Source organism: Camellia sinensis, chromosome 5, assembly GCF_055761805.1.
Source record: "Camellia sinensis isolate YWXY chromosome 5, ASM5576180v1, whole genome shotgun sequence".
Taxonomy (NCBI): domain Eukaryota; kingdom Viridiplantae; phylum Streptophyta; class Magnoliopsida; order Ericales; family Theaceae; genus Camellia; species Camellia sinensis.
Genome location: NC_138965.1, coordinates 83,818,697 through 83,844,149, shown reverse-complemented (window position 1 = coordinate 83,844,149; position 25,453 = coordinate 83,818,697). Strand labels below are relative to the sequence as shown.

General features: G+C 32.6%; 1 protein-coding gene across 1 annotated transcript; it reads right to left on the bottom strand.

Moving 5' to 3' along the window:
• Nucleotides 1–15,379: 15,379 nt before the first annotated feature.
• LOC114260864 (ecotropic viral integration site protein) lies at nt 15,380–20,981 on the bottom strand. Its single transcript, XM_028201059.2, has 3 exons — nt 20,778–20,981; nt 15,892–15,999; nt 15,380–15,782 (listed from the first exon to the last, which is right to left on the bottom strand). The coding sequence occupies exons 1-3, from the start codon at nt 20,847–20,849 to the stop codon at nt 15,555–15,557; spliced, it is 408 nt and encodes a 135-aa protein (XP_028056860.2). The 5' UTR covers nt 20,850–20,981; the 3' UTR covers nt 15,380–15,554.
• Between the last annotated feature and the right edge of the window lie 4,472 nt (nt 20,982–25,453).

The following is a 25,453-nucleotide window of genomic DNA, read 5'->3' as shown; positions in this document are numbered from 1 at the left end:
CCTACTGTATGAAGTGATATAACAAACATAGTTTTTTGGTAAATTTTTCTTGGGCTAAACATGATATATGTCAAATATAAATGTGGTACACTAATATAGTTATCATAAGATTCTTGATTTTTTTAGTACATGTAATTTTTCTATTCCACATATACCTCAAGAGGAATGACAAGCAAAACACTGATCAATCATAAGAATTTTATTGTTTTGAATGACACCACTAACAAAATTTTTGAAGTCACCACTACCTAGAGGCTTTTCATGGAATTTTTTTTTTTAATAAAATGAATCAAAAATGAATCAATCTATAGTAATGTTTAATTATGACTCATAATAAATAGTTTTTTTTATTATAAATATAGTAAGATTTGGTTATAACCCATAATAGTGTTGAATATGCATTAATTCAACAGTTCAATTCCCTCCCCCCTCTCCCCTTTAATCTAACAACCAAAAATTAAAATGCAGATAATATATTCTTCGCAGAAAACAAAAGCCCACTACAAGTTAATCCAATCAAGACAACACAAGGCTCTTACCAAAAAAATAAAAGATCACAAATGACTATCAATATGAATCAAATTATCATATTAAACCACACAAAAGTTGCATTTGGAATAGTAAATCCAAAAATTTCATTTAATAGTCTTCAATTAGTTTCTTTCATATTAAAGATTAAGTCATTTGTTGCCTTCACAATTGTAGACATCCCTGAATGCCCCGGGAGGATGAATCCCGTTTCGTTCGTTTGTAGGCTCGCTACAATTCGGACTCAAATTGTCACGGCTCTAAATCTGAACCAAAGAGTTCAAATCCGGCAAATCGTTTTGAGAAAACAGATTTTTAGAAAGAAGTGCCAAACATGGACTGCTTTTCCAGATACAGAGTCGCCACCTAAATATTTTTTTATGGGGGAATTTAGGAAACCCTGACTCATTTGCCTAAGGCCACGTGTCCGTCATCACCAAAGTTGCCTCGGCTCGGGAACTTGGGTACGATTGGGGAAGGTCAGCTATGAGCACCCCCTCTCGCCCGATCTGAAGATCGGCCTCTACTAACTATGATATCTAGTTTTGAAAGCATTATGCGTTCTTATTCCGGTTATTAGCCTAGATTTACTATGTGATGCGCACAGCAAAACAAGTATAGACTAGATCGCCTAATTTGGAACAAAGCATTGCATATCCGTTTGTTTGGAAAATGGTTTGAAGTTTGCTACTCGCAAGTAGGCTAAAATACAGATTTCAATGAATTGTCCCAATTCAAGCAATCCAACCTTCACCCACAGGCATTCCAGCAGGTATATCACATAAGCACATAGCCTCATGGTAAGCATGCTATTATGTTAACATTCACACACATGCGAGATGCTAAAGCATAAATACTCACCTAGTACTCCAAGCCAAAACAGAAACTAGTTAGTAATCATATGCATGATCCTAGTTCATGTTAAGATGGCTAATGTAACACATGCAGGATGCAACTACAATAAGCTCGGCTATTCTAAGATGACATATGATGATGCTACAACTAACACGTATTCAACTTAGAATTGAAATACAATGCAGTTAGTATGATGCGCCGGGCCCGGTGCATGCAAGACAAATGTATGGATGCACGCATGCATAGCATAAGGTATGCTAATTTAAATATGCCATAATACTAACTATTGAAAGCAGGTAAATAAAAGGGAGAAAGAAGTGGGGGTTGGAAGACATGCACACACGCACCCACACTTATTACAGATGCACCCTTGCTCGGAAGGACCAAAAAAATAATAAAAATTAATTAACCTATAAGCTAATTAAATATTACAGACCACTTAACTAGTTAAGCAAATTAACTAAGGTAAGAAAGCAGTAAAAGGCCTCGGAAGAGGGTCCAATGCACGCGTGCTCAGGTTTGCTCGGAAATCCGTCGCCATGCACAAGTTGCCTCTGTTTACCCTGCTCTGCTCTTCTGAAAATTTCACAACTCCCAAGGTATGCTCCATGGACACTGTAGAGTACCACCGGCCAAGGGGAATCATCACCGGCCATTGGTAATGGTCATCGACCATTAATTGATCTCTCGGCCATCCATATTCGGTCGGTCGGCACTAAGGATGGTCGGCCGGCCAAAGCTTCCTGCAGAAACCTATTTTGACAGCAGCAGAGGACAGACAAGGGATGGCAATGCATTTTCAAAGCAATGTTTGCACCACCACCCTCCCTATCATGTTTAAGACTGAAAGGGACATGGTACTCGACCCTCGGACCACCAATCATGCATTTCAATGCATGATGGCCCAAAGAAGCCAAAGTGTGCAATTTCAATATGGAATGAAATGCACAAAATAAATAATGGGCCCCAACCTCTATCATAATCAATTCAAGAGGCATGGGATGCATGCAATGCTACGCAACCAAAGTATGCAAGCTAAGCATGCGAATGTGCAATGTGTCAAACATGCAAAATGCAATGTAACAAACATGGAACAAGGCCAAATATGCAACAACATACAAAGCAAGCATGCAACAACATGCTAGGATGGTCCTCAACCGAAGTGGACAGCCCTCAAGTAGGCCCAAAACAGTGGCCAAAATGATGCAACAAAAGCATGAAAACACACACACAAGCATGCATGCACAAGGGCCTAAACATGGAGCATAAGCCAACAACTCTTCAAAGCATGAAAGGGATGGAAAATGCAAGTATGCAAACATGGAACATGGACTGAAATATGGTCTCCAATGATGCCAAATCATGAGAACAAGCCAAGTAAAGCATGCTAGTGACCCATACACCCAAAGCTAACAAGCTAGAATGCAAAGAGACCATACGAAACATGTTGAGCATGATCAAAGTAACTGAAAATAGAGCTAAAGCATACTAAAACATGCATAAAAGCTTCACAAAGCTTGGCCAAAATCATGCTAGAACAAGGGTCAAAGCCTAAAGCATGTTAAGGCAAATTCATAGCATTACAAGACAAGTATGCAAGGCATGCATGGTGTGTCTAAACCAAGTAAAAACAGTGCTATATCATGGCAAAATAAGCACAAATAACACTTAAGACATGGCCAACATGAATTTAAAAATGGTGTTCACACATGAGGCTAAAATGGCACTTTTGAAGACAACAAGGAGAGGGGATGACCCTCTCCTTCTTAGGACCTTAAACCACCATCCTCACCACTGAAATCCCTCAAGATTTCAATGGTGAGGAGGCCCAAACAAGGTGGTCCCGGAGCTCACCAAAAATAACACAAAATTGGGCCAAACAAGGCCTAAGAGGGGGTAAACGACCCCAAACACAAAAGTGACCTTAAATAACTATTTAAAGCACTCAAAAACAAGCCTTTTTTTCAGTTGTAAGTTAAGCTCAAAACAGCATGCAAGATAGGCTAAAAGTGTGTGCAAAAACAGGGAATAAAGAGGGTAAGAAGTGTTACCCTTGAAGACCGGCAAGAACCAGCAGCCTTTAGACCCAAAAATGCAACCCTCAACCTCTGAAAACAAGCTCCAAGAACCTCCAAGTGATGATGGAAGTGTGTGGCTATGAAGTGGTGTGCAACAGGCCAAGAACAAGACCCTTTTGAACCCTCTAACACACCCAAATGTAGAGAGAGAGGGAGATATAGAGAGAGAGTGATATATATATCTTATATATTATATTTTTCAACCCTTGAAATGGGAGGAGAGGCCCTCTATTTATAGAGCAAGGCAAAAGGCCTAAGCTTCTTGGAGAAGCTAAGGCAAAAGGGTCAAAGGGGGCAAGCTTCTAAGGGAAACTAAGGTAAAGGGGCCAAGCTTCTTGGAGAAGCTAGACAAGGGTTCAAGCTTCTCTTAGAAGCTTGGAGCAAAGGGTTCAAGCTTCTTGGAGAAGTTAGAACAAAGGTTCAAGAGGTTCAAGCTTCCTCAAAGAGCTAAAACCAAGGGTTCAAAAGGTTCAGGCTTCTTCAAGAAGCTAGAACCAAGGGTTCAAAAGGTTCAAGATTCTTGGAGAAGCTAGAATAAGGGTTCAAAAGGTTCAAGATTCCTCAAGAAAAGGTCTCGGCCAGAAAAAGTGGCTAATCGGCCAACAAAGTTGGCCGACCGACCATCAAAGATGCCGACCGGCCATCACCAATGGCCGGTGGAAAGAAAACAGGGCTAGTGGCCTCGAGCCATGGTCGGTGGGTTTAGGGAATGGCAAAGAAGCCATTATCTACCCTCCAAAGCAAAACCCAACAAGTGTTTGGTCCAACCAAGCACAAAACAGTCGAGTTGAGAGATCTTGAGGCAAGGCGCGTAGCCGAGACATCCGAGAACTCAGGACGAACACGAACATGGGTAATCATCGAGTGTTCAAACGATAACGTCCAAGTCTCGAGGACGGTCAAAAATGGGGTGTCTACAACAATGCCTATAGAATTCCACCATTACATCAACTATTATTAGCACACCTAGATTGTAACAACTACTCCAACTCTAACAAAACACCACAACTACTACTCCAACACAAAAAATGGTGATGCCATCTTTTACTTCGAAAATACCAAAATCACATTCTTTAGGCATCACTTCTAATAGCTACCAAAATCACATTCTTTAGGCACCACTTCTAATAGCTTCACAAAAAATATTTCTTAATTCCACAACATCAACACCAATTGACCAATGGAAATGCCAATTATCAAATGCAACTCACATTAAAAAACAACTAAACCAGTCTTGCTTAAGCACCGGAAACCGAAGAACCCAATTTCACGTGTCAAAAGGTACATCAAAACACATAAGAACCAAAAGAATCCAATTCAATATTTAATATGAAAAGAGACTCACAAAGTTAACATCTGTGTAAATGATCATGAGACTCACGCTACAAGAACCCAATTCAGTATTTAATAATAGAGCAAGAAGCATTAAAACATCCTTCCAAGTACCTCAAATACCCAAAGCATCTTACTCTCTTGTTTATCGAAATATGAGAATAGATCAACAAATTATATATATATATATATATATATATGATTATGTCAGTGAGCTTTCAATTAGTGACCTTTCCATTGAATTTTAATTGGAAATTTGCATGTTGGACTTATAAGAAGAGGATTAAATCAACAATTACTGTTGGTTTTCAACAAAATTTGATGGTACTTGCAATCATAAATCATAATAATAGATCTAAATTAATATTACAACCCTAAAATTATCTAAAAACACCATAATAATACTATATATTAGGGTGTATCCACGAAGTGTGTGGGAGTCCAACTAGTATATATATATATATATATCTTTTCCTAACAGCACTCCACATTTAAGAGGGGTGGCCTGTTGCAACTTGCTCGGGAGGAATTTCAAGATGGGTTGAGATAAGATATAGTTTATTAATAAAGGGAAAAATTGTACAAATGCAATTTTCATACATAAGTTTAATATAAAATAATGTGAATTTTTATGGCTATTTTATTTTTATTTATTGGCTCACATCACATTATTTCATATATATAATTCTAATTGTGATAATTTTTATTAATAAAGATATTAGTTGATTAGTGGTTTGAGCTTATTCATAATCGCTGTAATAATATATAAATTCAACCATACAATATAATAGCAGTGACAACTAATTTTTTTAATTTATAAAAATATGTAACGAAACTCATCAATGCGGTTTATAATTAAAAATAATAATAAATAAATAAAAGTGAAAGTGATGTTTTACCATGTTTAGTGTACTTGCATGTCATTTGAGATTTATTAAAAATATAAATTTCTTTATCAAGTTTGAAAATTACATCCTAATTTTTGAGATTTTCAATTACATAAAAAATAGCATCTTTCATTAATTAACCGTTAACTCATTAACAGAGTGTATAATGCAAGAAACAAAAAATTTTTCTCAAGAATACCTATATTAATCTTTATGAAATTAAATATTTTCTATTTTTTGACTATCTTACATTCTTTATTTCTCATTTTTTCTCAACTAATAATATCACTTTGTCTAATCATCATACCACTGTCTCTATTTAGAGTATAGCGACCCCGGTTTTTCTTCCTTATTTACTGTATTCCGAACTCGGTTCCGTTGATAGTTGTGGTTGTCTGTATTTCATTTCCGTCCTCTAATGCTTTGGATTGGAGTTTAGAAATGTCTTGGGTGTGTTTCAAACAGGTTGGATGAGCTTTAGTTTCATTCATTGTTGCCCAGATTTTTGGTGGTCCGCTCGAGCGAATACCTTCGCGCTCGAGCGAAGTTTACACACCTTCAGTAGTTTGTCCGTCTGCAAAAGTACTGCAGATGTGTTTTTCACGCTTAAGCGGATTTCTTTACGCTCGAGCGGATATCCTTGCGCTCGAGCGGGTGGTCTTGTTCTGTAAAAGTACTAGAAGAGTGTAATCTACGCTCGAGCAGGTTTCCCTTTGCGCTCGAGCGGGTGTGTTTTGCAGTTGTATCTTGACGCTCGAGCGGGTATTCTTGTGCTCGAGCGGGTTCAGTTTTTATGCTTGACACTCGAGTGTCTTATTCTCCGCTCGAGCGGACTAATCGTATATCAAATTGCAGCTGGGTGATTTTAAATCACTTTTCACACTTTCTTTCTCTCTCTTACTTTTTAAAACCTCCATTCGAGAGCACCTCACTCTAAAACTCCAACTTCTCTCTATGGTTTAATCTAGTAGGAGTGATCTTCTATCCTTAGGCCTTTGTAAAAAGTGTAGAGCTTGTTGAGGGCTACATATTGATCCGAAAATATTGGGGTTTGGAGCATTTCGAATTTCTTCATCTTCCTCCTTTGAGCTCTGACTTTAAGGTAGGGAAGTTATGAGCTTTAACCTAAATGTTGAGCTTTTTGTATAAATGGTTTGATTTGGGAAGTTAAGGTTTGTGATGTGTTATATTGGAAAGAGGGGTTTTGTTCTTTTGATTCAAACAAATGTGTTTTGGATCTAAAAAGGGAGGTTATTGATGTTGTTGATAATATTTGGACCTTTGGGTCAATGTTGAGAAAAGGGAGAAAATGCCATGTTTGGGTATATTTGGGTCATTAGTGTAATTAATGACATTTATTATGGAAATATGAAATTGAGTGGAAATAATGAAATTGGCTCATTATAAGGTAGAATGGTGGAGTTGGATTCATTAATCACTCACCTTTGAAAATGTTGGTAAATTATCTGTTGATATAATTATTATCTGTTTAGAAATAATTGCTTTGGGCTATCGGTGGAGGATAGTCTTGATTGTTGTTGACATTGCATGATGATTAAGCGAATTAAAACTAATTGGTTGTATGTCATTGATTATGATGAATGGAATAATACATCAAATTTGTGTATTGATTGAACATGTATATGATAGATGCTTATATACATTGTGTTGTGTAGGAGGAGATAGGGGATGTACTCCACGGTTTAGGGGAAGATAGGAGATGGATTCCTAAACCGGATATTGTTTGGGAGGAGATAGGGGATATACTCCATTGATACAGCAAATATGTGTATCTATTGAAGTGTTGATACAGCGAATATGTGTATTTGTTGTGAAGTTTGGAAGTGTTTTATGTAATATTGATACAGAAAATATGTGTATCTATTGTGATGTATGGAAGTATTGTTGATATGAGATGTAGTCTCACCCAGATTGTTTGGCCAGGTTCTGAGCCACGGTTATGAATTGAGAATCGGTTAAGTAAAGGAAAGAGAAATGAAACATGGACATATGTGTCATGTAATTGAAATGAATTATGAATTAATTTATGTGAGTTAAACATTTATCAAATGTTAATATTTTAGTTATTGCTCATATTATGTTTAGCATATCTCTACTAGGCGTTGGCTCACCCTATATGGGACATCATTTTCAGGTGCAGGTGCTATGCCACCTCCAAGGACGTAGCTTGGGAGGCTTGAGGCTGTTATACTCTTTTTGTTGTATTACATGTATATCAAGCCAATGGCTTATTTTGTGTAGAGTTAATACTCTCCTTCTTGTAACCAAGTGTTGACTTGAAAAGTTCTAAGCTCGTGGGGCATTTACTTTTGATGTCAACATGTAATACTTTTGTAATGAATACTCTGATGAATGAAATTATGCTTTACTCTCTTATGTCTAAGCATGTCAAGATTGTATGATTTATGATTTTTTTTTTTTTAGGGCGTTACATAGAGTGTGTGTATAATAAGGCTAAGGAATTGAAAAATCTAAAAATCTCCTAGATATTAATTTGTGATTATGTATCAATTTTAACCAGTAATAGCAATCACAATTAAACAATCAAAGACAAATCAGCACAACGATTTTACGTGGAAAAATCACAATTGGAATCACAATTGGAGTGCCTCCAATTGTGATAAAAAAAACCACGGGCAAAAACTACAAAACAATCCACTAAGAAGATATAAAGGAATTACACAAGTGTATTCTTAATTACCTAGCGAATCCACGCCTGAATCGAATCGACCCCTCTGTGCCTCTTCCAGCCCCGTCTTCACCTCAGAATTGTCTTGCCCAACGTTGAATCACACAACGCCGATGTCGAATCCACGACGATGAACCACTTCAGAATCCACCAAAGCTTCGGGCTCAAGTTCCACAGAATCCACCGAAGAACAACTCTCTTTTGTATTGAATGAAACAAACAATCCTTTGATGTATTCTTCTCAAACCATGAGTTAAACTCAAACAAATATCAAAGAAAACTAAAAAAGAAATTCCAGAGGAAAACCCTAATATCCAAGAAGAAAATCTAGCAACCGTAACCCCAAAATCTGATAAAACCATATATTTATAGAAAACTGATCTGCGATTTTCGCTCAAGCGCAAGAATAGCCGCTCGAGCGGACTGAAGCTCGAGCACAGGAAAGGCCGCTCGAGCTCCACACAATCAACACAAACCGGGGATGTTGAGTTGATTGTGTTTTTGCTTTCATTTCATCGGCTGCTCAAAATTTATTTATTTATTTATTTTTGTTTTATTAATGGTGGGGTAGCTTCATAAAATGAGCAATCCTTGAGACTTAAAATAAATTATTAAATATTTTATATAATATTCACATGAGGTTCGGATCTTGATTGCACTCATTTTTTAGAATTTTTACTAACAGGTGCACACCACATACGGCACGTATAAGTCTCATATCTATGTGAATATTTAATAATATTTGATAATTTATTTAGAATTTTTAATATTTTTATAATATGAGGGATTTGATCAAAATCTTATCATAATAAAATATTAATGTATTAAAGACAAATATAAAAAAAAATTCTTAAAAAATTCAACACATTCTACTATTATCAAAATATTAAGGTGTAAAATAATATAGCTCTTGATGTAGATGTCAGTTTTTAACAAAATTAATATTTTTAGAATCCTCTCATCCAGATCTATCAAATAAGATTCATGTTGACTATAAAATTCTTAATAAAAAAAATTATTATTGTCGAAATTGATGTAAATAGTAACAGTAATATGTTACTCTTATTCACAGTAATATGTTACTCTGTCTCTGGCAATATTGTTTAAGAAGAAAAAAAAAATTATATTGTTCTTATTCAATTATGTGTTTTCTCCTTAGAAAATTTATGAAACAAACTAAATTGAACTGTTCTTTTCATCAAATAAAAATCCAACGGCGGAATTTTGACTAAATTTTTTAAGAAGAGGATAAGTTTGATATATGATTTTCTTTTTTTTCTTTTTTTTTAAGTCTTACTAACCAAGTAAAATGATAAAAAGTATGCAAGTCGTGATATACTTATCATTAAATTCAATAACTTTTTTATAAATTTAACATATTTTTTAAAAAAAAATTTATACTTTTTTTAACATATTTTTTCTCACAACCTTAATATTAACGGGACCAAGGGATCCCGAAAGGGGCTGTGCCCCGTGGGTTTTTTTTTTCATATCTTTTTTTTGATAATTCAAATTATTCATATTGTAAAATTTGTTAAATAGATTATTAATATAAAAAATCAATTTTATTGAACATCTATAGCTTAAATAAACTGTTTAATATGATTTTAATAATTTTTTAAAAAAATAAAATATGATTATAGTATATTTTTAATTAATCTAATTTTTTTTATATAAATGATCGATATATTTATAAATCTTACAATATAAACCATTAAAATGAGATAGAAAAAATTCCACAAAACACCACAACACCAAGATCACATCAGGATCCCCAATCCGATATTAACAAGTATGATGAACACCTTTGTTGGAATTTGCTTTGAAGACGCAGAAGTAGATAAAGTTCGTTTGAGGTAGAAAAGTTGTCGGCCACAATAAAAAGTAAAGTAAACTATCAATTATTCCCTCAAACATGGTTCCAAGTTGATCATCGAACTATCTTATTTTATTTATGGGAGAAGCTCTCTCTAATTGAAAAAATTAATTAGAGATTATTGTTGGGTTTTGTGGACCTATTACGGAATTTACATTCATAATTTGAACCATTTCAATATTAGGGTCCATCAAATATTTTATCTTTATGAAAAAATTATATTAATCGGATATTGATAATCACTTGATCAGTTCACATTTGTGTCGATAGTAAACATAATTTTAAAAATAAATTATTGATACAAATATTATCTGATCAAATAATTATTGATATCCGATCAAAGTAATTTTTTATAAAAATAAAATATTTGACAATTTCTATATATTAAACAGTTCAAAATATCAATACAAGTTTCGCAACAAATCCGCGAAAACTCAACAACACCCTCTAGGATGAAGAGAAGCCATCCCTTTTATGAATTATATTAAGCTCTCAACTTTCATAGTTTTGTCGACATGGTGCAGATATAGTTGAGATAAAATAGATCCTCTCATGAGATCCCTTTTTTTTCTTTTTGTCTTTTTTTTGTTAGAGAAAAGATGCTTTTTCCTAAGATTCTTGACGAAAGTGTGACTCAGTCTCTTTATTTGTGTGATTAATTTAAATTAAATATATATATATATATATTAATAATTTTATTAAAAATAGAGTAAATTATATTGACATCCTTAAGATTTTTATTTAATACAAATTTTCCTTCACATTTAAAAAATTATATTTCCCTCCATGAGATTTGTAATCTCATTACAAATTGTCCCTTGGATTGTTGATGTCATGCTCTAAATTTTTTTAAGAATGCTGATATTAGCACCTACCAAAATTCTTTGGACCCCCCATTTCTTTGGACCCCAACCCTAAACCCTAAATTTTAATAATATTTTTTAAGACACCTCACTTATTACTAAATCTACCCATATTCATAATATTTTCACAATGAAATACACATTCACCTGAATCCATTCCAACACTAACCTTAGCCTAAATCCACAAGTAAATGCACGCAATTCACACCCCCAACCACACCCACTCTCTGCCTCTCTCTCTCTTCTCTCTCTCTCTCTCCTCATCAGTGATGTCTGTTCTCTCTATTTTTTTTCCCTCTCTCAAAACCCCTTTTGTTCAGATGAGAAAGTGAAGATTTTTCTCTCTCTTCTCTCTCTTTTCTCTCTCTCTCTCTCTCTCTCTCTCAAAACCCCTTCAAAACCCTAGCTTTTTCTCTTAATTCTCTCTCCAGCATTAACCACATCTAAAAAGTGGTTCCTGAAAATACAATGGGGTTGGCGTTCTTCGTCGATTGGGATTTCGACGATGTGGGTCTCTTTGGAATTTGTCATTGATTGGGAAATTCATATGAGAAAATAAAGATTGATGTGAATTGTAAGAATAGAAAACAATGTATATATATGAAAAACTAATCTCCATAATATTTTCAGAATAGAAAACTAATCTCCATATTTTCACAATGAAATGCACACCCACCCAATTTGTTTACCACTGTGTAACCGAAAAAATGTATTTTGTTCAGAACTGTTTTGTCAAACAATAATGATCCTGTCAGCACTGTATGTCCGAACAAAATTTGTTCATCACTGTGTAACTTGAATCCATTCCAATTCACAACTTAAAATAATATGAATTAAATCCATTCAAAATACATAACTTAAATCCATTCCAATTCACTCTTTTCCATTCTAAGTTAGTTTAACAAAGAAAATTACATAATTGACTATCTGCATTAATGTTCGGAACCTATGTATTGAACAAAAGGATTATGTTCAGTACTGTATTACCGAACATAATTCTAACAGTCAGCAAACCAGTACCGAACAGCTCGAACGAAACAAGAACGACAAAAAACGACCGAGAATGTTAATACAAGACAGATAAACGACCGAGAATGTTGTTATCGTCCTCCATTGCTCTACACAGTGAAATAAGTGATGAAGTATACGTTATACTTGAAGCAAAACTTTCAAGTTCAATAGCGTTGATGATGGTGATGAAGATGACACATTCAGGATTTAAGATGATTATGAAAAATAATAAATTTAGGGTTTATGTTACTTGGTTATGAAAAGTAATAGGTTTAGGATTTACAAATATGGAATATGTATAGTTGGAGTTGGAGTTGGAGTTGGAGTTGGAGTTGGGTGTCCAATATTGTAGAGTATTAGTTCTTATTGATAAGTGGGTGTTCCATTTAATAATGTCTTTAAATGTAATTTTACTTTAGGGTGTAATTGTAATTAAAAAAAATTATAAAATGGGGGTCCAAAGAATTATAAAATGGGGGGTCCAAAAAATTATAAAACGGGGTGTTCCATTTAATAATGTTTTTTTTAAATGACTATCTTGCCCTTTTTTCTATTATTTCTTCTTCCTATCATCATGATTACATTCTACAAATTCTCATCATTAATTTTTAACTAAACATATTCTTATTGAGTGATGATATACAAACAAATATTATATAAAATTTTCAAACACAATGATATAGTTTATTAGTGACCTTTCACTTTAAAACAAAACACCCATAAACATGATTTATATTTACAATCATATCACTATCACAACATTTTTATGATATTTTTTTTACAAATTTTTATATATGAATATAATTTTTCTTTTTTATTTCCACCATTATATCTATATTAGATCAATTTAATCTAGATATATTTAAAAAGTATAAAATTTGTGTAAAATTTAAATAAAAAAAAATCCTTGAATACAACAAAATAAGATAATGTATTGAATTTTTATATTTGATAATTTTGTAAAAAAAAAAATTCTCAAAATATTATACTTTTTAAGTATATCTCGATTAGGTTTTTAAAAAAAAATTTAAAATATTGCTTGAAAAAATAAAACAATTCATTAAAAATAAAAATAAAAATAAAAACACAAAAAAATGAAAAAATCAAAGAAAATGATGATTACTTCCCTTGAAATGACATGAATAAAATATAAATATTATTTTATTATTTTATATATATAAATGTTAAGGGGCAAATATGTCATTCTAATTTAATAAGAGGGTAAGTGTAATATTTCAAATATGATAGAAGAATCTATATTAAACAGAAGTATGAGGAATATAATTTACCCTTAAAAATATAAGAGACTATTATTGGTTCTTAAAAACAATAATATTTTGGACATTGTAATTCTAATAAAAATTTTAAGGGTAAATTACACTGACACCCCTGAGGTTTATATTTATTACAGTTTCCCCTCTCACCTTTTGAAAATTACATCTCCCCTCTAAGGTTTAAAGTTTCATTACAGATTCCCCCCTCAACCCTTTTAATTTTTTTAAATACCAATTTTACCCTCATTTGGTAAATTACATTGACACCCCTCATCTTTTAGAAATTACAATCCCCTTCCTAAGGTTTAAAGTAGCATTACCAATTGCCCCCTCGGTTAGTATTGGTTAGAAAAAAAAAAATCATTGAAAAAAAAATTAATTGGAAAAAAATTAATTGAAAAAAAAAATTGTTAGTAAAATTTTAAAATTTTTGTTTAAAAACTAACGTAAACTCATTTTTTGAATTTACGTTTTTTCCTCAAATTTATAAACTGAGACAACCATTTATAAACCAAAAAAATTATCAAACAAGTTTTTATGATAGTTTTTTAAATTTTTGTAAATATAAATTGAAAACTGAAAATGAAATGGTTACCAAATAGGTCTCAGATGGTAAAAATATCGTAAAATTAACAAATAATCAAATAAGTTATCAACGTAAGAAATGATTTATCAAAAGATTCTTAGGCTATGTATGGTTTGATTTTTAGAATTTTTTTTTAAAATTAAAAATTAATTTGGTTAAGAAATAAAAAATAAAAAAATAATTTTCATTTCGTTTAAAAAATAATTTTCATTTTATTTAAGAAATGGCCTAAGAATATTTTGATAAGTCATTTCTTACGTTGGTAACTTATTTAATTATTTGTTTATTTTACGACATTTTTACCATCTGAGACTTGTTTGGTAACCATTTCGTTTTTAGTTTTCAATTTTTATTTACAAAAAATTTAAAAACTATCATAAAAACTTGTTTAATAATTTTTTTGGTTTATAAATGGTTGTCTCAGTTTGTAAATTTGAGGAAAAAATAAAAATTCAAAAAATGAGTTCACGTTGGTTTTTAAACAAAAATTTAAAAATTTTGCTAACAAATTTTTTTTTTCAATTAATTTTTTTTTTCAATGATTTTTTTTTCAGCTAATACTAACCGAGAGGGCAATTGGTAATGCTACTTTAAACCTTAGGGAGGGGATTGTAATTTTTAAAATATGAGGGGTGTCAATGTAATTTATCCAATGAGGGTAAAATTGGTATTTAAAAAAATTAAAAGGACTGAGGAGGGAATCTGTAATGAAACTTTAAACCTCAAGGAGGAGATGTAATTTTCAAAAGGTGAGGAAAGAAACTGTAATAAATTTAAACCTCAGGGAGTGTTAGTATAATTTACCCAAATTTTATTAAGGCTTTGAGTACATGTATGCTCTTATGAAAATGGGGTTAAATTATTACCTTAGTAGGTTAAATTATCGTTATGTCTGTATTTTGATATAGATTATCATTTTCGTATTTTAAATCCTAAAATTATCTCAATTAAAAAATACATGATATAAAATGATATTTTTTCTCACTTGTTGGATTACATTGGCATAATTATGAAATTTGATAGCTTGCATAGAAAAATTAAATTTGAGAGTTACATTGAAATTGATAATTTACCCCCAATAAGTACAATCCCTACACATCGAATGGTCCATCCAAATATATATATATATATATATATATATATATATATATATATATATATTCATGCCAAAAAAAATAAAAATCAGGGTGCAAATGTAGGTTTTTTGGTAGGATTAACAATACATGACATACTGAAGCCAAAAAAAGGCGACAGCTGCCCTATCAAAAGTTTAGTGTCATTCCTTCCATCATAGAATCAAAAAATCAGAACTTGTAAGATTGAACCACAAGATTATACTTACCCAAAAAAAAAAACCACAAGATTACAACCCACGACGATTATCAAAAATACTCCTATTCATTGCCAAAAAGAACAATAAATACAGCCACATATACCGAGCCATAGTAGACAACAGGATTTTCCTTTTTCAATTTGTGGAAAAAGATTGTGTGGTTAATAATAAGTTGTTAGGAAGCAAACTCCTTATAATCAATCAAACTAAGACTGGAATGACTAGTTAGCAATTTTCCCATTTGCTTCACGATTATCATCTCCAATAGATGACGATGCTGTAAAATTACGCCTTTCATCAGAAGTAGCGGTGATAACTGGCATCCATACGTCAGCAGTACTACTCAAAAGAGACTTCACTTGTGGATCTGCAGCCATGGCTGACGAAATCATCTCATCCACGTCATCCAGCTTTGCAGATAATTTATCCAACTCCTTCGCTATCTCTAGCTAATTTAAAGAGGCGAATAAGATGTGTTATCCCAAATGGACAGCCCAGAGGGACAAATGAAAATGAAATTTAAAAAACTGGAAATTAAAATGGCCTTGAAAAAACTACCTCATCAAGATCCTTAGTAGATTTTGCTGGAACTTTTGTAACTTCTAGACCAAGGGCTTCAATTTTGGAACGTAATTCAACTTCTTCTTGATTGGTCAATGATTCCACCTGCATAAAAGATTTGTTGTTCAAATGGTTACTGGAAAGAACATCAGAAACATTGAAACCTACTCAACAGATAGTTCTCTACTCATTAAACCTGTAATCTGCGTAAGCAACAAATGCTTGGTGAAATTTATTAAGGCCTTAAATAAGACAAGGCACCTCAAATTCTTGGCCTTATAGTCGTAAGCCAATAATAACTGAATTTTTTAAAAACATTTGACCATCTTTCTTTCCCAATCGTGCAATAATAGAAGTCTTAAATTGACATTAAAGGTTTACAATAAATTTAGCATATGACCCATCATAAAAGCCCATGAAACAAAATGTAGCCCCCTCTCCATGAATCCATGTGTAAATCTATTAATCAATCTGGACAGAGACTCTTCATCCATGCCACACTTAAAATCTTAAAAAGCTTGCTTATTGGTTAATAAGCCCACAGTGCTTAAAAAAAGGCAAGAGGTGTAAAGAATATAAGCTGCTGGGAGGGCCTGACCAATCTAGCTCAAAGTTCCCAAATTTGCAAGTTTGGGATATTTCCACCATTTTTTTGTTTATTTATTTATTTATTTTGTGTGGGGCAAGTGTGTGTTTTATTACCAAAAATATAGATATACAATGAGGCTCAAGACACGCCCAAAGGGCAACACTCCCTCTCAAGAGAGAAAAACACAAGCCTAGACCCAAATTTGCAAGTTTGGGATATTTCCACCATTTTTTTTTTTTTTTTGGGTGGCAAGTAAGTGTTTTATTACCAAAAATATAGATATACAATGAGGCTCAAGACACACCCAAAGGGCAACACTCCCTCAAGAGAGAAAAACTCAAGCCTAGGCTACACTTCCTCAAGAGAGGGATGCGTTAAGTTGCACGTGATTGAGCATCATTTTCAACCTCACACAATCAGCACACATGACTCAAATTTTAGCTCAAAAGTCACACCAGCTTCCAAGCCAAGCCCATCCTCCATTCGTTCTCCCCAACAAGATAAATCTATCCACCAAAGATTGCATGCAATAACATTTGAGATTTTTTTTTTTTCTGATAAATAAATAACATTTAAGATTGAAAGTATAAAGAGTAACTACATAAATAATTTAATTTTTAAATTTGAAAGACTCAATGTTACATTTGGGTGCAAGGGCAATAGGGAAAGAACATACTCTTGCACACAACTGCCATTGCAAAACAAAATAATCATAAAGCTTAGAGTTTCTTTTCTTTCCAACTTTTTATCTCCATAACTAAGAGGAGCGTGGATAGCAAGATCTTTTCAGAGATCAAATGCCAACATAGAATATACACTCAAAAGCAATGGAAAAGGAAATCAATCAAAAATGCAAACCATCAACCACAACATATAAATGGAAATGATATTATCTCCTATATTTGTGGTCTCCCAAATAATAGCTTTTCTCCATTATACATTGGGCCTGTAATTTGATGTTTGTTGCATGGGTGGATGGGTGGGAGGTGTACTTTGGATAGAAGGTAAATATACGACAACTAGGCAATAAATCAAGGATGCAATGTGCAGCATAGGAAAAGAGGATACATTATATTCTGTTTCATAGATTTAAGAGCACAATCCTCCTTCTACATATACTTAAACAGAGGCCAAGTATAGGCACTCTTCAAACAGCCCTGCCAAGCCTTGATAGCCTCTGAAAGAGGCCTCAGCATCACCCATGTCATATTGTCACGCCAAAGAGTGAAGGAAACAACAATTTCCCTCCCATCCATGCAACAAAAGTGGATCCTTTGCCTACTATCTATGAAGCACAGACACGGCCACAGCACGGACACTCGGACGCGCAAATTTCCAAAAATAGGAGACACGATACGCTGAGAACACGTTTAATATATATAATTAGATTTATTTATTATATGTCATAAACTTATAAAATTAACAAACACATATCATTAAAATTAACAAAAAAAATTTGTTCTTATAAACTAATCAGCAAATATATATATATATATATATATTTAAATAAGACTGACTGACTGACTGAGAGAAAAGCCACACAAAAAAAAAAAATAAAGACCAAAAATAAAAAATAAAATAGAAGAGAAGGGGGGGGGGGGTTAGAATCAACATAAAATAAATAAATAAATAAATAAAAAATTGGAAGAGAGGAGAGAGCGACTAAGAGAGAGAGCAAAGAAGAAGAAGATAGAAGAAGAAGATCGAAAGAAAAAGAAGAGAATCGAGCAACATACAACAAAAGCAACGAGCAGCGAGCAAGCACTGACCAGCGACGACTAACAATCTTTTCTCTCAGTCTCTTCTCTTCTCTCTGTTCGAAATCTAGGTCAGCAATTGATTTCATTGGTTTAATTTTTGTTTTTTACAAATTGACCCTCACTTGAAGTTTAAAAAATTATATTTTTGACCCTGAGTGTCCCGAACGTGTCCAAACATGTCCGCCTGCAAAAAAACCAAAAAAAAAAAAAGTGACACTCTCTTTAGCGTGTCGGACATGTGTCCACCGCGTGTCCAACGTGTGTCCGTGTCCGTGTCTGACACGTGTTCGACACTAAAACGCGGCCCTCAGAGAGGTGTTCGTGCTTCATAGCCTCCTATATAGGTGTAGAACACGAGCTGAAAGGTAAGCTAGCAATCTACCCTTATTAAACATTTTGTCAATCATCAAAATCAGGCCATATTGGCAATTCTAATGAAAACACTTCTTTTAGGTGGAACTGAGTGCATATACTCCTTTCCTTACAAATAGATTCCTACGATCAATATCCAGAAGTTCCTAGACCTTATTCACCTTACTGGTTAGTACCTGAGAGGCCCCATCTGAAACCATTTTTCAAACTCATTATAAATTACCTGCTGTATGGGCTGTGTTATTTCAGGAAAAGACATAACGTGGGATTGGGACAGCAAGATACCTCATCTGCAGAATAACAATTCCTAGACCAATGCCTCTATGTCCTTTGCTACTTCACTAGGGTTTCAATGGTCTTCTCCAAGAGAAACATCCTCAGTTAAACATCATGAGACCACTCACTTAAAAACTTATCATTTCACAAGATAACACTCCAGAAAATATCTCTAAAACATGAATGCAAGATAGATTGTATTTTTTCTTTTAAAAAAAAAATATCTCTAAATCTGGCAACCAAAATTTAGAATAATAAAATTGAACCAAATCATGGCCGAAAATGATTCTCATGGGAACTCAAGGCCAATTTGCGTCAGATTCATGTTTGATTGGACTAATTATTATCAAATTATATGAGCCATCAAATAAAAAGCTTATTTAGCATGCATATATATCGAGCAATTACTTGGCCATCCTTCCAAGTTCCAACAAGTGCATTTTCATCAATCCATTCTCGCTCACCATCCAAACTGCACACCCTTACAAATTGAATTAGTTCTCTCCCAATCTCATAGATGCATGAGCAACCATTTCTACGTCTCATTTCATTGCACTCTTGATGAGTTCAACATCTTGCATGACAACATCACCCATCAAATTCAATTCTTTTTTCTTTTTTTTTCCGGATAAGACCCCTGGCATTCAACCCTTCACATATAACTCTTTTAAAATCTTAACCAACTATAGGAGGAACATACACATCTCAATTGCTTAATTGTCCCCAAATGGTTATTAGGAATTAACTCTTCCTAACCAAGATCGGTGAGACACGAAATAACAAACAAGAAAGACAAAATGAATCGAAGAAATCACACACACAAGAATACAAGGATTTATATGGTTCACTCCGGAATAGCGCTAATTTCACGGCTGCTACGATTTTCACCATGATAAGAAAATAGGGCAATGTAGAATTAGGGCAATGTAGACGCAACAAGAAATTACCAAAGTACACAAAAATATTCTTCCCCTAGAAGGAGGCCCCTCAAACCCCCCATTGGACCAAGGGACTTATGAGGGTCCACAAGACCCAACAATGATTTCACATAAATAAATCATATTGACCCCGTGAATATGGGCTATTGGAAAGAATAGATTAGGTATAAACATAATTTCTAGCTTTATATCCATGAAGACAATATCCACAAACTTGAACTAGCAATCTCAAGCTTGATACTAGAGCTTTTATCGGTGTAAAAACCCATAAGGTAAACAACTGAATCCATGCCAAATAACATTTTGGTCGCAAAACTTTGGCAAGTTATGTGTTCCTTTCTCTTCTTTTTTTTTTTCCCCCCCTTCTGGTCTCTAAATATTGCTTGCTATTAATTATGAGGAAATGCAAACAAAAAACAATAAACACGAATACAACAGCAAATCATTCCACATCCATGAAAGATAAGCATCACCAAGCCAATAATTACCCTAACCAACCGGGCGTAATACTTTCTAGTAAGCATTGGAAGTGCACCATCCCATCATCCAAAAGATAACCAATCAATCAAAAGATAACCAATCAATTTACATCACAGGGTAAACTCTGCCGAATGGTATTTAGCTCAAAAGGTTGTCAATTGATCACAATACATCGCTCAGTACACCAAGAATTCAATTGCAGCAATAATTTGGTTTTAAAAAAATAATAATAAAAAACGAACCTTCAGAAACAGATTCTACCCTAAAAAGTGAATGGGGCAATTCATGATAGAGAAAAGTGAAAACCCAAAATGTGTAATCTATCAAATTCAAATACCCAGATCAGAGATCTCATGAAATATTCAGAAACTAATCTGAACATCTTCAATCAACATGCTTTGCCACTTCAATATTTCTATATGTACCAACAATACAACAATGCATATATATATATATATTAGAGGTCACCTGCTGGAGGAGATTGGAAAGGAGGCCAAAGAGTTGGGCATCTGGTGGTCCTGATTTTCCTTCCTCGGCCATTCTTTTGTTTCAATTTCGTGGGCGTTTGTTGTCGTTGCGTCTCTGGGATCTCGTGGGTATCTTGTTCGCTGTTCGGCCGGGGTACATTTCATTAGAGACTTTTTTTAGTCCCAACAAAATTTTTAAAAAAAATAAAAGGGCAAATTACAAGTACCTCTCGAAATTTGGTGAAAAAACAGATTTTTCTAAAATTTGAAAAATTACATCTCGTTTCTTGAAATTTATATTTTCATAATAAATTGTTCCTTAAGATTTTTATTTTCATACAGATTCCCTCCTAATTTTTCTTAATTTGTTATGAAAATTTGACCCTCAGGGGACAATTTATAATTTCTCAAACCTCAGGAGAAATCTATATTTTTACCAAACCTCGAGGGGTATTTGTAATTTGCCCAAAATAAAAATAATAATTACTAATTAAAATGAAAAACAGTAGAGATTTCAAAAGTTTTAGCATGTTTTTTTTTTGGTTAAATTACATTGACATCTCATGATATTTTTGTTTAATACAGATCTTCTCTCATATTTGAAAAATTATATTTACTTCCTATCAGATTAAAATAATATATTCCTCCCTTAGTCTTTATATATATGAAATAATAAAATAATACAGATATTTTGTACATGTCATTTCAAGGGAAATAATCATCATTTTCTTTAGTTTTTTTTTTATTTTTACTGAATTTTTTTATTTTTTTAAGTAATTTTTTATTTTTTAAATACACCTAATCTAGATATACTTAAGAAGTATAATATTTTGTGATTTTTTTTTTTAAATTCATCAAATACAAAAAAATATATGTATATAAATTCAATACATTATCTTATTTTGTTGTATCCAATGGATTTTTTTTTTTTAAATTTTGCACAAATTTTATACTTTTTAAATATATCTAGATTAAATTGATCTGATTTAAATATAATGGTGGAAATAAAAATGAAGAATTATATTCATATATAAAAATTTATACAAAAAATATCATAAAATGTTGTGATAGTGATATTGTTGTAAATATAAATCATGTTTATGGGTGTTTTGTTTTAAAGTGAAATGTCACAATTAAGTTATATCATCGTGTTTGAAAATTCTATATAAAATTTGTTTGTATATCATTACTCAATAAAAATATGTTCAGGTAGAATTTAATGATGGAATGTTATAAAATGTGGTCATGATAATATGAATAAGAAATTATAGGAAAAATGGGAAGATGGACATTTAGAAAATTTTAGAGCATAACATCAGTAATCCAATAATCAATTTGTAATGAGATTGCAAACCTTAAGGAGGATAGTGTAATTTTTCAAATGTGAGAGGAATCTATATTAAACAGAAATCTCAGGGGGGGTGTCAGTGTAATTTACCCCTTTTTTCTTAGCATTTTGACTATTTTAATCTGTTTAAAAATATTTCGTTTAGGAAGAAATTTTGATTTTTTTTGTAATTTTGTGAGACAAAAAAAAATATTTATGATTTGAATGTGATATTTTGTCTTATTAACTTTTTAATCTATTTTGTCTTTTAATGGGTTAAATTAGGAAAAATTTACCTATAAATCTCATCTTAAGAAATGGTGATCCATTTAGTCTTAAGATTTTTTTATAAACTAATTAGCCCCATTGATTTTGGAAAAGTAGATTTAATATATTATTTTAAAATTAGATTTACGATTGTACCCATATTTATAGGAAAAATTAGTCTAACTTTCCTCTCCAACCTTTAGTAATGGGAGAGGTCCACAATATTTTTTTTTATAGCCTAAGGTCCCTCACCCATACTCATATATCACACCCACTCTCTCATTCTCTCTCTCTGCCCTGCCTCCAATTCCAAACCCTAGCCCCCCTGAAATCGATTCCTTTCTCGACAACTCAATTCCCGAAATGTCCAAAATTGGACCCAATTTCCCAACAACCTAATCAGACACCTGTGCAATCTGTTGCCTGACTAAGACCCAAGAGTTCACCAACAACCTAATCAGACACCTATGCAATCGATGAAGATATTGAGAGAGACATCAACCTCGGTGATAATGAGGTTCAAGGCTGGGAGTGTAGAGCCGGCTCATCACCACACTTTTGCGCATGATTTGGTGGTGCTGAAGGGTAGCAAGAGGGTGTGGATTTTAAGCAAAAAAGAGAATTATGATTTGGGTGTTGGTGATTTCTTGTTCACGTCGACTGGGGATGTGCATCGGGTGAAATATTTTGAGGATACTGAGTTTTTCATCAATTGGGATGGGCATTGGGATCTTTTGATGTGTAAGGATTTTGATGCTGCCAATGTCTATTCAGAAGGCGATTGGGTTAATGTGAAAGTAAAGGTATAGGTGAGCAAACGAAAGAAAATTACGTTAGCTTTTTAATCAATTTTCTCTGATTGAGTCCACGCACAAAGAAAATTGTGAGTAAATCCAAAAAAATTGGTCAATAGATCCCAATGCCCATCCTAAAGTCACACAAATTTTCTCTGGATAGAGTCACACAAAGTCAGACAAATTTTTTCTACACAATTTTCTCTGGATAGAGCCACACAAAGCCATACAAATTTTTTCTACACAATTTTCTCTAGATAGAGCCACATAAAGCCACACAAATTTTCTCTACACAATTTTCTCTTAATAGAGTCACACAAATTTTCTCTAACACAATTTTTTCTGGATAGAGCCACACAAATTTTCTTTACACAATTTTCTCTAGATAGAGCCACACAAAGCCACATAAACTTTCTCTAACACAATTTTCTCTGGATAGAGCCACAAAGCCACACAAATTTTCTTAACACAATTTTCTCTGGATAAAGCCACACAAATTTTCTTTACACAATTTTCTCTAGATAAAGCCACATAAAACCACACAAATTTTCTCTAACACAATTTTCTCTGAATAGAACCACACAAAGCCACACAAATTTTCTCTACACAATTTTCTTTGGATAGAGCCACACAAAGCCACACAAATTTTTTCTACCACAATTTTCTCTAGATAGAGCCACACAAAGCCACACAAATTTTCTTTACACAATTTTCTCTGGATAGAGCCACACAAAGCCACACAACTTTTTTTCACACAATTTTCTCTGGATAGAGCCACACAAAGCCACACAAATTCAACTAGAGAAATTCTCTGTGAAGTTCAGAGAAAATTCGATCAGAGAAATTCTCTGTGAACCAAAATTTCTTTGTGAACCAGAATTTCTCTGTGAAATCTAGAGAAAATTTGTCCAGAGAAATTCTCTGTGAACCAGAATTTCTATGTAAAGTCTAGAAAAAATTTGTCCAGAGAAATTCACTAGATCGAATTTTCTCTGAATCGATGTTAAGGGACTTTAGACATTATGAAAATATTTGGTGTCATTTATGCTATAAAATCTTAAAACCAGGGACGTAAAAAAAAATCCCCTTATTTATATTATGTTCCTTCCTTTTTTTTTCTTTTATGCTAGAAATGTAAGATACACAATACATAGGAATCAAATTTGTGATGAATTTTTATATAAAAATCTTTTTTATTTAGAAAACATTTCAAAAGAAATACAAAAATGACTTAAAATATGTGATTATTCAAACATTCCAAAATAATGTGAGATTTTTCAAACATTTCAAAATAATGTGAGATTTTTCAAACATTTCAAAAGGAATACAAAAACTACTTCGTAAGTTTTGGCTAAATGTATAATTTTAAACTGTAACACTCAAACGTAACATTTCAATGTAACACTAAAAAAAAAACTAAAACAAAAAAACTTAGTCTAATACTCTAATGTAATACATAAAAATAAAAAAAAAAAAAAAAACTATTTACTGTACTTTTTCTAAACATAACACTCCAATATAACACTCTAAAAAAAATTCTTATTGTAACACTCTAATGTAACACACAAAAAAACTCTTTAATGTGTATTTTCCAAATTTAACACTCTAATATAACACTCCAAAAAAAATTCTTAGTGTAACACTCTAATGTAACACACACAAACACTCCTTAGTGTAACATACAAAAAAACTTCTTAGTGTATTTGTCCCAAATGTAATACTATAATATAATACTCTAAAAAAACTTCTTAGTATAACACTTTAATGAGACATACAAAAACTTCTTAGTATAACATTCTAATGTAATACACAAAAAAACTCCTTAGTATAATTTTTCCAAATGTAATACTTCAAAAAAAATTCTTTGTGTAACACTTTAATGTAACACCAAAAAAACTCTTTGGAGTATTTTTTCCAAACGTAACGCTCTAATGTAACACCCAACAAAAAACTTCTTAGTGTATTTTTTTCTAACCGTAATACCCTAATGTAACACTTAAAAATAAAAATAAAAATAAAAATAGAAAAGGAATGTGAGATTCTTCAAACCATTCCAAAATGAATACAAATATTCATTAGTAAATTTTGAGTAAATGTATAATTTCAAACTGTGAATGTTACGTTTGAAAAAAGTACACTAAAGAGTTTTTTTAGTATTTTTGTGTGTTACATTAGAATATGTTACATTGGAGTGTTATGTTTGAAATTACACTGATTGGAGTATTACGTTTGGGAAAAGTACATTATGGAATTTTATTTTTTATTTTTTTTATACATTAGAGCGTTACA